This window comes from Pelodiscus sinensis, chromosome 8, assembly GCF_052426305.1.
Source record: "Pelodiscus sinensis isolate ZL-2025 chromosome 8, ASM5242630v1, whole genome shotgun sequence".
In the NCBI taxonomy this organism is placed as follows: Eukaryota; Metazoa; Chordata; order Testudines; family Trionychidae; genus Pelodiscus; species Pelodiscus sinensis.
In genome coordinates, this window is record NC_143059.1 from 46619658 (window position 1) to 46635165 (window position 15508).

The 15508-nt window shown below is 44.5% G+C and overlaps 1 protein-coding gene across 2 annotated transcripts in view; it reads right to left on the reverse strand.

The window, feature by feature from the left end:
- Window positions 1-14171, reverse strand: part of PPP2R2D (protein phosphatase 2 regulatory subunit Bdelta) — a 54238-nt gene extending 40067 nt beyond the window's left edge. Inside the window, exons 1-2 of one of the 2 annotated variants that reach the window (XM_075935240.2) lie at window positions 14004-14171; window positions 13587-13673 (exon numbers count right to left, since the gene is read on the reverse strand). In XM_075935240.2, coding sequence (XP_075791355.1) covers window positions 13587-13673; window positions 14004-14010 — 94 coding nt within the window. In that variant the 5' untranslated portion in view covers window positions 14011-14171. Of the gene's footprint in view, window positions 1-1987; window positions 2078-13586; window positions 13674-14003 lie in introns of those variants that run through there. The other variant, XM_025178191.3, reaches the window with a different exon arrangement.
- Between the last annotated feature and the right edge of the window lie 1337 nt (window positions 14172-15508).

A 15508-nucleotide genomic window follows, 5' to 3' on the forward strand; every position in this document is an offset into this window, starting at 1 on the left:
TCTTAAGCTGTAAAAAATGGACACAAAAACTCATCTTTCTGTAACATTTTAGCCCATTTGTCAGGGGACATTCTGCTCAGCCTCCTCAGGTGATGACATTCCATCCTCAGCCTCACTCCCTAGTACTAGTCTATTGTTTAGAGCAATGATTCTTAAAGCATGTTCTGTGGACCACTAGTGTTCCGCGATTGTCTTGCAGGTGGCTCTTGGGCTTGGGACTCCCTCTACTCCCACAGAGGGGGAGCTCATGGTAGTGCTCCAGCCCTGCACCCCTTTACACAGCAAGGTTGGAACACCAGTGAAAGGCTCCTGCTGCAGGATGGGGACAAGCCTTGCTGGCTGGATCCGGCTTGTGGGGTGAGGAAGGGCAGGAAATCACTTGCCTGGAGGCTTTCGCCCTTGCTCCCACTGGCTGGAATCACAGCCAGTGGAAGCAACAGGATGTGGTGCCTGGGAGCGGTGGGAGCCATGGAGCAAAGTAAGCATCCCCCATTTTCCACATGCCCAAACAAGGCACCCCATCTCCCTCACACACCCTCCTCCCGCCAAGACACCTCAACCCTACCTTGTTCCTGCATCCTCCCTCCAAGACCCCTCCCATCCTCAGCCTGCTCTTGCACCTACATTCCAGCCAAACCCTGCACCCCCACCTGCATCCATTTTGTCATCATGGGTGGCTGGTTGGCAGTTGGCTGAAATCTCTGCATTGAGAGGGGAGGGCCAAAATGTTTGAGAACCATTCATTTAGAAGTATTTCAATGACAGAGCACTTCAGATTTAGACCTTATTGTCATCCCTGTACATCTACTCTGTCGAAATATGAAACCAAAAGGACAGACAAAACAGATGGCTGAAACTTCAAAATGGAGTTTGTAAATTGATAAAAGATTCATGCAGCATAGTCATAATTTTAGAGAATGCAAAAATTGTACAGAGTCCTCATTGTTAGAACATGACAAGTTGATTTTAATGTCTCCTATTTCAGAAGTGACAAGAATATGCTCCAAATGTTCACTGTTCTTCCTTTTCCAAAGGTTTAAAATGGGAAATCTTCCTTTTCCAGTGGTTTAAATTCTTGATTTTTAGACTTTAGGATACATTGTACTCATTTTTTTAAAGACAAGTTATAGGATATAACGTTAACTGCTTTGTTCCTTAGAATAATGAATTTTGGGGAAATTATACATTTTGGACAGAGGAGGAATGCAGCTTCTCAGGCCAGCTTTTTGTTGTTTTTTTTAAATAAGTGGTTACTGCTTAGAAGGTTCAGAATAGCCTTGGTGAAAACAGATTAGCAAACAGAGTGAAGGTGCAAGATAGTTGCAATTCTCATATGACTATGTTCACAATATGTGGATATTAGGGATGTGATAGTGTACATGTTTAAACAATTAACCAATGAGCCTGGGTTAATTGGTTAACTCTCACAATTACACACTCCCCTCTGTGCTGCTGCCTTTGTATCAATGACAGCAAAGCAGTGGGGGTGAGGCGAGGGGACCGCGCAGGAGTCATAAAGCCAGCTCCCTGCACTTACAGCTCCTGCGGAGTCACCCTTCCCTCCCGCTCCTTGTGCTGTGCCACTCAACCTGCAGGAGCCAAACACACCCAAGAGGTCTAGCACACAGTATGTTGGATTCCCCTCAGAGTTATTCTCATAAGTGGCCTAAATGGGGCACTTGATAGAATGCGTGGTACCAACATGAAGTCAGTTGCAGGGTCTAAACACATCCTTTTATTATTTCAAGAAAGGATGAAGATACACCGAAGTCCAAAAAAGCTTAAAGTATTAAATTAATTCAAGCTACATACACTCTTAAAAGCAGTAGTTCTTTTGTGAAGTATTCACACAGTTAGAAAGCACGCCAAGTACAAGTAGCAAAATTATATATAGTTAGTATTTGATTATAAAAGACAGACATTTTAGCATAGTCCAAACACCACACACAATGCTTTCAGGAGAAACATTTATGATAGTTTTAACAACCTTGGGAAGCCTAAAAAAACCTCAAGATGTCAGTCTGATAAGGATCTTAGGTTCCTTCCAATATTTAGGCAGCTCCCTGACTTGTCACCCCTGAAATTAAAACAGGAAAAAGGTCTGTAATGACAGCCACACAGATTTTAGAGTTATCCAGAGTACTCCACTAAGCAGATCTGAAAGTGACTAATGCTTACTCCACACTGCAAAGTTAGGTTAGAACATAAGAACAGCCATACTGGGTCAGACCTAAGGTCCATCTAGCCGAGTATCCTGTCTGCTGACAGGGGCCAATATCAGACGGCCCAGAGGGAGGGATCACAACAGATAATCCTCATGTGATCGCTCCTGTCACCCACCTCCAGAGAAACAGGCTAAGGATGCCATTCCCATCCATCCTGGCTAATAGCCATGGATGGACCTAAGCTTCATGAATCATCTATCTCTTTTTTGAACCCTGTTACAATTCTTGCCTTCACTGCATCCTCTGGCAAGGAGTTCCACAGGTTGACTGTGCGCTGAGTGAAGAAAAACTTCCTTTTGTTTGTTTTAAACCTGCTGCCTATTCATTTGGTGACCCCTAGTTCTCATATTGTGGAAATAAGTAAATAACTTTTCCGTATTCACTTTTTCCATACCAGTCATGATTTTATATATCTCTGTCATATCCCCGATTAGTCTCCCCTTTTCTAAGCTGAAAAATCCAAGTCTTTTTATTTAATCTTTCTTCATGTGGGACCCATTCCAAACCCCTAATCATTTTTGTTTACCTTTTCTGAACCTTTTCCAATGCCAATATATCTTTTTTGAGATAAGGTGACCATATCTGCACGCAGTACTCAAGATGTGGGCGTACCGTGGCAACAATCTCTTCTCTTTCTTTTTCAATGACTCCTAACATTCTATTTGCTTTTTTGACTGCCGCGGCACACTGAGTGGATGTTTTCAGAGAGCTATCCACAACTCCAAGATCTCTCTTGAACCTTGAGTAGTTGTAGCCAAATTAGTCCACATCATTGTATGTATAGTAGGAATTATTTTTTCCATTGTGCATTAGTTTACATTTATCAACATTAAATTTCACTTGCCATTTTGTTGCCTAGTCACTTAGTTTGGTGAGATCTTTTTGAAGCTCTTCACAGTCTGCTTTGGTTTTAACTATCTTGAGCAGTTTGGTATCATCTGCAAATGCTGCCAACTCGCTGTTTACCCCTTTCTCTAGATCATTTATAAATAAATTGAATAGGATGGGTCCCAGGACAGACCCTTGGGGGATCCCACTAGTTACCTCTCTCCACTCTGAAAACTTGCCATTTATTCCCACCCTTTCTTTCCTGTCTTTTAACCAGTTATCAATCCATGAGAAGGACTTTCCCTCTCATCCTATGACAACTTACTTTTCTTAAGAGCCTTTGGTGAGGAACCTTGTCAAAAGCTTTCTGGAAATCTAAGTACACTATATCCACTGGATTCCCCCTGTCCACATGTCTGTTGACCCCTCAAAGAACTGTAGCAGATTAGTAAGGCATTATTTCCCTTTACAGAAACCATGTTGACTTCCCCCCAACAAATTATATTCATCTATGTGTCTGACAATTTTATTCTTTACTACAGTTTCAACTAACATGTCCGGTACTGACATTAGACTTACCAGTCTGTAATTGCCAGGATTACTTCTAGAACCCTTTTTAAATATTGGTGTCACGTTAGCTATCTTCCAATCATTAGGTACGGAAGCTGATTTAAAGGATAGGTTACAAACCACAGTTAATAGTTCTGCAATTTCACATTTGAGTTCTTTCAGAACCCTTGGATGAATGCCATCTGGCCCCAGTGACTTGTTACTGTTAAGTTTATCAATTTGTTCCAAAACCTCCTCTAATGGCACCTCAATCTGGGACAATTCCTCAGATTTGTCACCTAAAAAAATGGCTCAGGTTTGGGAATCTCCCCAACATGTTCAGCTGTGAAGACTGAAGCAAAGAATTCATTTAGTTTTTCTGCTATGACTCCTTCAGCATCTCAATCATCCAAAGCCCCCCTGGCTGTCCAGGTGGCTTCCTGCTTCTGATGTACTTAAAAATTTTACTATTACTTTTTGAGATTCTGGAAAAGTTGTTCTTCAAACTCCTTTTTGGCTTTTCTTATTATATTTTTACACTTAACTTGGCAAAGTTTATCATCCTTTATTTTCCTCACTAGGATTTGACTCCCACTTTTGAAGTTCTGTCTCTGATTCTTTTATGTAGTTAAGCCAAGCCATGGTGGCACTTTTTTGGTTCGCTTACTGTGTTTTTTTAATTTGGGGAATACATTTAAGTTGGGCCTCTATTATGGTGTCTTTGAAAAGTTCCCATGCAGCATGCAGAGATTTTACTTTTGTCGCTGTACCTTTTAATTTCTGTTTAACGTCCTCATTTTTGTATAGTTCCCCTTTCTGTAATTAAATGTCAGTGTTGGGCTGCTGAAGTGTTTTTCCCATCACAGGGATGTTAAATTTTATTATATTACGGTCACTATTTCCAAGCGGTCCAGATATATTTACCTCTTGAACCAGATCCTGCACTCCACTAGGACTAAATCAAGAACAGCCCCTCCTCTTGTAGGTTCCAGAACCAGCTGCTCCAAGAAGCAGTCATTTAAGGTATCAAGAAATTTTATCTCTGAAGCCCATCCTGAGATGATATGTACCCAGTCAATATGGGGATAGTTGAAATCTTCCACTATTATCGAGTTTTTTTAATTTGATAGCATTTCATAGTCACTATCACTGTCCTGATTAGGTGGTCAATAATATACTAATATGCTATACTCTTATTATTGGAGCATGGAATTACTATCCATAGAGATTCTATGGAACTGACTCATTTAAGATTTTTACTTCATTTAATTCTATATTTTCTTTCACGTATAGTGCCACTCCCCCACGAGCACAACCTATTCTGTCCTTACAGCATATTTTGTTCCCTGGTATGACTCTGTCCCATTGATTGTCCTTATGCCACCAAGTTTCCATGAGATAACTATTATATCAATATCCTCCTTTAAAACTAGGCACTCTAGTTCACCCATTTTACTATTTAGACTTCTAGCATTTGTGTAAAAGCACTTTAATAATTTGTCACTATTTATCTGTCTGTCATTTCCTGATGTATTAGACTCTTTTTCATTTGATTGTGTCTTGACTGATCCAACCTATACTTCCATCCTCTCCTCCTGACAGAACACAGAGCATCTCTATTAATAGAACCTCCTCTAACAGATCTCTCTACCTGATCCATGTGCTCCTCCACACCTGTCAGCTTTCCCCCAGCCCCTAGTTTAAAAACATTAAAAAGGTTGTAGAGCAGTTAAGTGCCAGCAGTCTGGTTCCATTTTGGTTTAGGTGCAGCCCATCCTTCCTATCCCAAAAGTTTCCCCAGTTCCTAATAAACCTAAAGCTCTACACCATCGTCTCATCCACGCATTGAGACTCTGAAGTTCTACCTGCCTACCTGGCTCTGCACGTGGAACTGGAAGCATTTCAGAGAACGCTAACATAGAGGTCCTGGATTTCAATCTTTCCTAGCTGCCTAAATTTGGCCTCCAGAACCTCTCTCCAACCCCTTCCTATGTCATTGGTACCTACATGTACCACGACCATAGGCTCTTCCCCAGCATTACACATAAGATTATCTAGACATCTTGAGAGATCTGCAACCTTCACACCAGGCAGGCAAGTCACCATATGGTTCTCCCCGTCATCAAAAACCTAGCTATCTATGTTTCTAATGATCAAATCCCCCATTACTAACACCTACCTTTTCCTAACAACTAGAGTTCCTTCCCCCAGAGATATATCCTCAGTGCAAGAGGATATCATAACACCCTCTGGAAGGAGGGTCCCAACTACGGGATCATGTCCCTCTGCTCCAGTTGAATGTTCTCCTTCCCTGATGTTTGATATAAACTGCTTACATAAGTGGTTCCCAAACTTTGAGCATAAGACCCCTTTTCAATCTATTAAAATGTCATGGACCCCCTTCCCTGGGGGAGAAAAAAAAAAGGAAAAGAGAAGTAAAGAAAAAAAGAATTGGGCCCATGATCCTTATTTTTAAAAACCTTCCACAGACTCACTGCAGTACCGTCGCGAACACAGGTTGGCAACCGCTGTCTTACACCAACCTAATTATGGCAGTATCTACAATAGAAGGCTGCTTCTGCTGAAGTAAGAGGCACACTTTACAACATAATTATTTCATCTCCATGAGAGGCATTGTGCTTATGTCAATGTAGTTAGACCGATACAGCATCTGTGTAGACACTGCATTACTTATACTGGCTGTTAGCTCCCACTGACAGACTTTTTCCTGCCTGGTGCTGACATCCCAGAGCCTTGCTGCCATCTCTTGGTGAGGGATTGAGTGAGAAGGGGAACCTGACTAGGGTTGGGATCTCCTTCCCTTCCACTTTCCTCACCAGGAGGGGGCAGCAAGATGCCCAGGTGTCAGCAGGGCTCACCGTGGGAGCCCTGGGGCTGATCAAGCTGCCAAAAAAGAAAATCATAGCAGAGAGATCAACAACAGTTAATTTTTTGTCAGTTTCATGGTTATTATTTTTCATTTTATCTCCAGCTCTGGCGGTTAGCTTCAGATCAGAGGGGCCTCCAGCTGTATCACCTGAGGGGTGACAGCCAGAGCCAAAATTTAATTGCTGGCTGGTAGACTCCCAGTTAGAAGCTGAGGCTCACCCAGCACCTGCCCAAGAGTCAAGGGAAGAAGCTGTGAGCTCCTTGCATACAGCTGAAGTTATCAACCTCAGGGCTGACAAGCTTCAGGTATCAGGCTATGTCTAGACTGCAGGCTTTTTGTGCAAGAAGCTTTTTGTGGAAGAGATCTGCCACAAAAACTTCTTGCACAAAAGTGCGTCCACACTACAAAAGCGCATTGCAAAAGTGATGCACTTTTGCACAAGAGCGCATCCACACTGCATGGACGCTCTTGCGCAAGAAAGCTCTGATTGCCAATAACAGAATGGACATCCAAGCACCTGTGTTTTTTCCAATAAGCTCTTTTTGCACAATACACCCCTGTTGCCCATCCACACACACCTTTTTGAGCAAGAACTCTTACCCAAAAAGGAGTTATTCCTCGTAGAAAGAGGTATACCTACACTGCAAAAAGCCCTCTGTTCTGCCATTCTACAGTAATTTTTTTTGCAAAAATGCACTTGAGGTGTGGATGCTCTGCGGGTTTTTGCACAAAAAAGGCCATTTTTGCATTAAAACCCTGTAGTATAGACATAACCTCAGTGTCCCATAGTGTCCCACTTCATTCATTGGGACAGCGGATGAGGACGTGCACCACCGACAGAAGAAGAAAGTGTAGACATAACAATAATCAGAGGTTGTTCGTGTCTGTCAGCTGATTTAAATTAACCCAATTCTGTAGTACAGAGAAGCTCAAAGGAACCTTTTGACCTCAAGGATCCAAGCTGATGCTGATAAACATAATGGGATAAGATTTTTCAATAATACTGTGCAAATTTATTTGCAAGGGAATTACTGTGATTAGCAAGCAACAAAACTTGTCTAATTTGTTTTACAGAATTTAGCACAGGCCTGGGCAAAAAGTAGCCTGCCAAACCACCAGATCCGGCCCACGGACACAGCAGGGACCCCAAGGCAGGGTCCCCTGCTTGCCCTGTAGACCACTCAGAAAAGCAGCTGTGGGGCCATTTCTCTTTAAAAACTGTGAGCCCGGGAGGGCGGGGGGAGGCTTCAGGTGTAATTCCTGCCTACAGCATAATCCCATTAGCTGGCTTATGGCTAGAAACTGGCCAATGGGAGCCACCTAGTTTAACAACAGGCTGAACTTGAAGCACCATGCCCTCCCCTTTCCTCCAGCTCAGTGATTCACAAAGTACATGGCCGGGCAGCCTGTGCAGGTATGGGGAAGGCAGGCAGAGAAACTTTTTAACCTCTGCAAACATTTAGCTCTGCAGGCAGGCAGGCTGGCTGGCTGGCAAGTCTCCTGGCCAGAGCCTGCCTCTGGCACCCCAGCCCCTTTCTTCCCCAACTTTCCGCTCCCCCCTCAACATACCCAACTCTCTGCCCGCCTCCTGCATCCATATCCCCTTCCAGATACGGCACCCCAAGCTCCTGCCCCAAATCACAATCCCCTTCTAGCCTAGGTTACAACCCAAATTCCTGTACCCCAGGCCCCTCCCCAGGTCACAAACCAAACCCCTGTACCCCAAGTCCCCTACCCTAGGTCACAACTGCCTCCTTCACCCAAACTCCCTTCCAGACCCCACTCTCCCTCCTGCACCCCAATTCCTTACCCCAACTTCCTTCTGCACCCAACCTCCATCCCAGACTCTGTACCTCCTTCCATTAATATCATGGAAGGGTACAGCCGTTGACCACTTTCCAAAATCTTGGAGTGGCCCCCCGCATCAAAAATTATTGCCTACCCCGATTTAGCATTATGCCATTGGAGAAACAGTCAGATCTTCTGTTGATGAGATTAGTCAGATGTAGGGATGTTAAGTAGCGGTTAATTAACTAATTAAGTAGTCGATGGACTTTCCATCAAATACTCAATTAGTCGATGGGGGGAGGAGGGCGGGAGGAGGCACTACTGCCGCTGCGGTTCTGGATTTTAAATACAGTAAGAGCCACCAGGCTCTTACTACATTTCAAGTGCAGAGCCACAGCAGGATTAGGACCTGGACCACTGCAGCTGGCTCTGCCTACCTAGCCCTTCCCCCCATCAGACTGAAGACAGTGATGAGGGAATCAAGCTGATAGAGGCAGCGGGGATGGAGGGAATGAGTAGTCAACTACCCGATAAACCTATGCTTATTGGGTAGTCAACTACTAGCTTCTAACCCTAGTCAAAATTAGAAAAAAGTAGTGAGATCAAGCAATCACAAACGATAAACGTTAAAAAGGAAGCCTACATTTATAAAATTAGGCAGCCCAGAAGTTTCTTTGGATGTGAAATTCTGGGATTATCAAAATGGAAGCTGTAGGCAAAATGTTTCCCTGCAAAGAAACAATTGAGATTTAAGTAATCTGCTTTTAAGAAATTCATTTAAAACCAAGTGTTTCAGTTACTATCTTCCTCCAATACTGTTCTTCAGCTGTTCTCAAACACTACTTTGAAAACTACCCTCTTCTCAGTGCACTACAGGCAGTCCCCGGGTTACGTACAAGATAGGGACTGTAGGTTTGTTCTTAAGTTGAATCTGTATGTAAGTCGGAACTGGCGTCCAGATTCAGCCGCTGCTGAAACTGATCAGCGGCTGATTCCAGGAAGCCCAGGGCAGGGGCTTCCTGTAGTCAGCCACTGGTCAGTTTCAGCAGCAGCTGACTTGGGGACGCCTGGGGCAGAACAGCTGGGGTGCTGCTGGGTTGGTCCAGTAGCACCGCCGCTCCTCAGCGCTACTGGACCAACCCAGCAGCATCCAAGCTGCTCTGCCCCAGGCGACCTGATTCAGCCGCTGCTGAAACTGACCAGCAGTGGCTGAATCAGGACGCCTGGGGCAGAGCAGCTGGGGTGCTGCCGGGTTGGTCCCGTAGCGCCCAGAGTGGCGCTACGGGACCAACCGGCAGCGCCCCAGCTGCTGTACCACAGGCATCCGGAGCAAAGCCGTGGAGCACGGGGGCAGCAGCTGTCCGCTGCCCGTGTGTTCCACCGCTTTGCTCCCCGTCCCCCTGGTCTGCAGACCAGGGAGACGGGGAGCAAAGCAGAGCAAAGCCGCGGAGCACGCGGGCAGCGGACAGCCCAGACGCGTCTGGGCTGTCCGCTGCCCGCGTGCTCCGCCACTTTGCTTCCTCTCCCTGGTCTGCGGGAGACCAGGGAGAGGGCCCCGTTCGTAACTGCGGATCCGACATAAGTCGGATCCACGTAACTCGGGGACTGACTGTACATTAAGTGTCTATAATTTTACATGACTGGTTTGTAGCCATCACTGATACCTTGAAAGAATGCACTGCCTATTTGTTAGATATACATATGAAAAGAATTCTATCAATCAATCTCAACACAAATTTATAGTGAATAATTTTTAAGAGCTGTTTGAGCACAGGAACCACATCAGAAAGACAGCCAACTTCAGTTTTCTATATTAATCAAATAAGTTCAAAAAAGTTTTGAAAATGTACATTTCAGATACAAACTTACCTTATCAGCACACAGTAACAATCCCAAAGCATATCTCACAACTCAGTATATTTTAATTAAACAGTGTCATATGAGAAATGAGCTCCACATGATCTTGTACATTAAAGAAATATCTCTAACTTTAAAACTAAAAGTACACTTAACTCCCTCAGTAATTGCAAAGATAAACATGAGTATTCTAATGAAAAGTTTAGAGAAAAAACTTCTGCATTTATGTGTTTGACAGCACTTTGTGCATTATCATTTGCAGGTTTATTTGTAGAGTTATCTTCCTCCTACTGACATCTCTTTTTCCACAGAGGAAAAGATAAAAACATGTATTTGTAAGACCACAAAAAGCAACAGGAGAGTTGCAGTTAGCACAGCATCTGCAACATGACTACATTTCAAGCTGATAATGCCCCATCAAATCAGTTTATTTGGGCAGGCTGGTAAAAGATGAGATTAGACGCCATTGTTCAATAGTCAAAGCCCAATCCCTAAGAACAAGTACTGCAACACTCACTAAAGGTATAGACTTTCCGACTTCAGAGATTGCTACACAGACAAAGAAATTCACACTAGCAGAGACCAATGAAGGAGTGGGGGACCAATATGTGATTATAAATATTTCTGTTTAAAGACAAAAGGTAAGAGAAAGAATCCTAACACATGGCAAATGTTACCACTATTTCAAGTGTAGCAACTGATAAATTTAACTAAGATCTCAATCCTGCAAAACGTGTGCTTTAAAGTCAGTGGGACTACTTACAGAGGTAAAGTCAAGCACAAGGCAAATTATTAAGCAAAATCAGGTGCAAATAAGTCTACAAGATGTTCATTTGTACTGGGGAAAAAATAAAGCTTTTATCCAATGTGTGTGTGTCCTACTGCCCTACTATTATGCTTTTTTATTTCTCTCCCCTCCAGCACAATTCACAAACTAAACTCATGTCAAGAAAAATAAATATTTGTCTTATTACAAACTGGCATAAATTTTTTTTTAAAATAAGTTAAAACGAACTTTGATAGAATACTAATGAAATGCCCCTCATCTGAAGTCACAAATGATTTCATGACACTGTTCTATTTAATTTTAGTAAAATAAAATTGTTTTATTGTTTTAGAAATAATGCTTTCAGCTTATTCAAATTTTACTGACAAGACAACATTTTATTAACTATTTGATTACATTTTAAATTTTAGCCAAAAGACTGAGAAAGAAAGCTAAGAGCCAAAATATCACACTGGTAAACTTTTACAAAATTAAGCAAAAAGCTCAGTTGAAGGAATGGGGCTGAACACAGCCTGGATCTTACTTCTCATGCCAATAAATAGGCCAGCTATAGACAAGGGTGATTCACTCATATTATACTGCAGCAAATATTGCCATCATCCTCTGTGGAATTCACCATCAAAGACCAATTTTAGAATGGACATGATGTGTTAAACAGGAGACCTCCTGGTGGATTGTTCAAAAATAAGCGGAATTAGCATATTACTTAGTAACCCTGGCTGTACCCTTGCTAATGGATGTACTGTCTACTTTCAGATTGCACAGGCCAGAATTACATGAGCCTTACAATACTAGAGGCCATTATTTGGGAACACTCTGCCACCATAAGCCAAGATCTCTGCCAGATTTAATGCAGTTCATGATACTAAAGTGAATGAGACCATTACAGGTGCTTCTGTTTTCACTTAGGCAGAACTCTTGTTGATTTAATAGGTACTAAAAATCACACCCAGAGGTGGAAAGTACATTGCTAGAGTTTTCTAAGTTATAGTGATATGGTTTTTCCTATTACATACTGACTACGTGAAGGAATGGAGCTTAAGTCTTTCCAAGTTGCCAATACCTTCTGGCTCTGATAACACACATTTCTTTCACATTGAATTCTGATGTTACAAAATCACTGAATGAGGTAGTTAAACTTACTGGCTATTTAGAAAGGGAAGAGCATGTGATTATAAACACATGCTCTCTACTTTTTAAATAGCAGGAGAGAATATAAACAACAAATATGCTGGTAATCAACAGTGACTGGAACATAATTTTATCATAATAAGTATTTTGCCAAAATTGACTTGTTTCTTAAAATATAAGAAGGGATGGCACTTTAAACCTTATCAGTGTAAAAACTTAAGAAACAGAGACTATTAAATAAAAATACCAGAAAGCTCAAAACTTTAGAATGTGTTACAAGAATAGAAAAATCAGGAAATGCATACTCCCATCTCTATTCTGAATATTATCTGCTCCAAAAATCCAAAGCATTATAGACTACTAGAACTGGAAGGGACCGCGAGAAGTCATCAAAACCTCACAGCAAGACCATCTACAATCATCTCTGATAGATGTCTATCTAACCTGCTCTTAAATATCTCCAACGACGGAGATTTCACAACCTCCCTAGGCAACTGAGTCTCTTTCCATGTCAGGCATTTGGGGTCCAATGCTGTAACTCCAAAACAAAAGTAACATGAAAACTAAAACTTCTTAATATTTTTGCAGTGGAAAATAATATGAATGAAACAGACTAGGTACAAGCAAAATGCATTCAAAAGTCATTCCAGAACCAAAAACAACACAAATAAGTAGCTAAAGTTTGAGGATTTTTTTTAAAAAAATCATGTAGTAGAAACTCAAGTACACGAGGAAAAGGTATGCACCCTCATGACATCCTCTTTACAAGCATATATTTCAATTGGAATAATCTGAACATGTCAGACTTTAAAAAAAAACCTAAGACTGTAACTCCTTGAAACTCATATAGCACACTCTACATGTCCATCTTGCCTATTTAGAAGGGATTACTTTTTAAAACAAAAATGTTTATCATCATAACACTCATCCCCAAATGCTCTGCAAGTCTAACATTTCAATGGCACTTAAAAAGGTACCTATTTTCCACACAAACCTCCTTCTTTATAGCTTTCAAATATCAGCAGATAAGAATGAAACCCTTCACTGCCACAAAGAAATTTTAAACACTGCTTCTGAAATTAATCCCCAATGAAGGAGCCTCCCTCTGTGCGTGAGACAGAAGCCTGACACGTCTGACTACTTTTTTCTCCCCCATTTTATCACTGTCGATATCCCATCTCGCTGGTGACCATAAATGATGATGAGGAGGAAGACACCTTCTCTGACATGCTATCTGGTGAGAGCAAGCCGTTGTGAAAAGCACAGGCAGCAGCTTAGTCATCGCACCCCTCCTCCACCCTCACACACACCGCATCCTCCGGGATTCACACCGGGCAAGAGAATGGCAGCACCGGGAGAATTGTAGCGACTCTCTGTGCGAAGCGGACACTTTAGACAAGAATAGGTGGTGTCCGGGGTGGATTAAAGCGAACGAGGGACAGGGAACCACTGACACCCCCGGCTAGGGACCCCTATGACACGGCGATTCCTGCACAACCGAGGGCCGCAGCGCCCGATCCCCCGCGCTTACCTTCCGCCACGTCCTCGTCGATAGCCCCCTTCACCTGGGAGAAGCACCACTGGAAGTCGTTACCGCCGCCGCCGCCACCTGCCACCCCTGCGGAGACAGCGAGCGATGAGGGCGAGCGGCGAAGGCAGCCCGACCCGGCCGAGGGCACCTAACTCTCAGGAGGCTTGGCCTGACCCATAACCCACCCGGCCATGTACCTCCGCACTCGGCCCCAAACCCGGCCAGGCCCGCCTCCCCATGGCCCCACGGAGCCCGCTCGGCCCCCCGTGACCTAGATCCGCGCTGCCCGGCTAGGCCCGACGCGCTGCCCGCCCGGGTTCCGCAGGCACAGCGCCTCCGCCCGGCCCCTGCCCTAGGCCGGCTCCAGGCCCAGGCCTCCCCCGCTGACGGCCGCGGCGCGGCGTGCGTCTCTCTCACCTGCCATGTCGCGCACTGTGTGGGGGGCGGGGGCCTGCGGGGCCCACGAGGGGGAGGCGCCGACCGGGACCAGGTCAGAGCCGCCGCCGCCGCACACAGCTGCAGCCGCTGGAGGTTTTGGGGTTTCAAAATGGCGCCCATTGCCGGTCGGCCTGATCCGGTGACGTCATCCGTCTGCCTCCCTCTGGGAGGGGGAGCTCGGAGCGCCGGGCGGGGAAGGAAGCGGGCGGGGCCGGAGCTACACGGGGGGGACGAGGGTAGCTGAAGGGGCGTGGCGGGACTTGGCGGGGTCAGGCTGCGGCGGGGCTGATCGGATGTCCCGGTTTTGTAGGGACAGGCCTGATATTCGGGGCTTTCTCTTATGTAGGCGCCTATTGCCCCCGTCCCGATTGGTCACACTTGTGTCCGGTCGCCCTAGCGCAGCCGGAGGGGCTTGCTGGGCCGGGCCAGGCGGAGGTGGCTGCCACCCTGGGAAGGTCGGCGGAACAGATGGTTCGCTGGGGCGACTGGGAGCCTCCGTGAGGCGCGGGTGTGGGAGACAGGTATCCCCCAGCGCTTGATTTATGCCACTCCGAGGCTGAGCTGGGTTTGTCAGTAATGAAAGTAAAAATATTGCTGGAGCTCCTGTGTTTCTTTCATCACAAACTAAGTCCCCGTAGGACCCGGTGAGGGGAAAACACTCCGTTCAGGCTGAGATTACAAGTATGGGGACGTTGTAAATCAAAGCAAGAGAGGAGCAGATGGGTTGGAAAGGCTGATGTGTTGTCTTTACTGTGTTTAAACACAACACTAGCTAACCCTGTTTCTGTCTGTTTGGCTCATGTTGGATAAACTGAAATGGAGGCCAAATTCAGAGGCAAAAAAAAGTGAGGGAGACCCCAATTTGGTAGGAAAAGGATTAGTGCTGAGAAGGCTAGGCAAACATCATCTCCATTCAGAATCAGCATTGACAAGATTGAGCCATGGTATTGCACAACAGTTGCTCAACATTACCCTGAGAAATCAATCAGGAAAGAGTGAGCAGATCTGTACTAGTGTTTCCATTCCTCATACCAGCTTCTGAAGTCATTTCAGCAAAACCATACTCAGCAATATCAAAGGCCACTAAAAGGTGTAACACTGTTCCTAGAATCAGGGCTGGAATCAGGAGGTCATGGAGTCCAGCCCCCTGCCCAAAGCAGGACCAACCCTAACTAAATCATCCCAGCCAGGGCTTTTTCAAGCGAGGATTTAAAAATCTCTAGGTAAGGAGATTCCACCACCTCCCTAGGTAACCCATTATAGTGCTTCACAACCCTCCTAGTAAAATAATGTTTCCTAATATCCAACCTAGACCTCCCCAAATGTAACTTGATACAATTGCTCCTTGTTCTGTCATCTGTGACTACTGAGTATAGCCTCTCTCCGTCCTACTTCCCCTATTAGTTCCTCGCTGTTTGTGAGTAGCAGTTCCTTCAACACTTGTACCAGGAAGTTATCCCCAACATTTTCCAAAAACTTCCTGG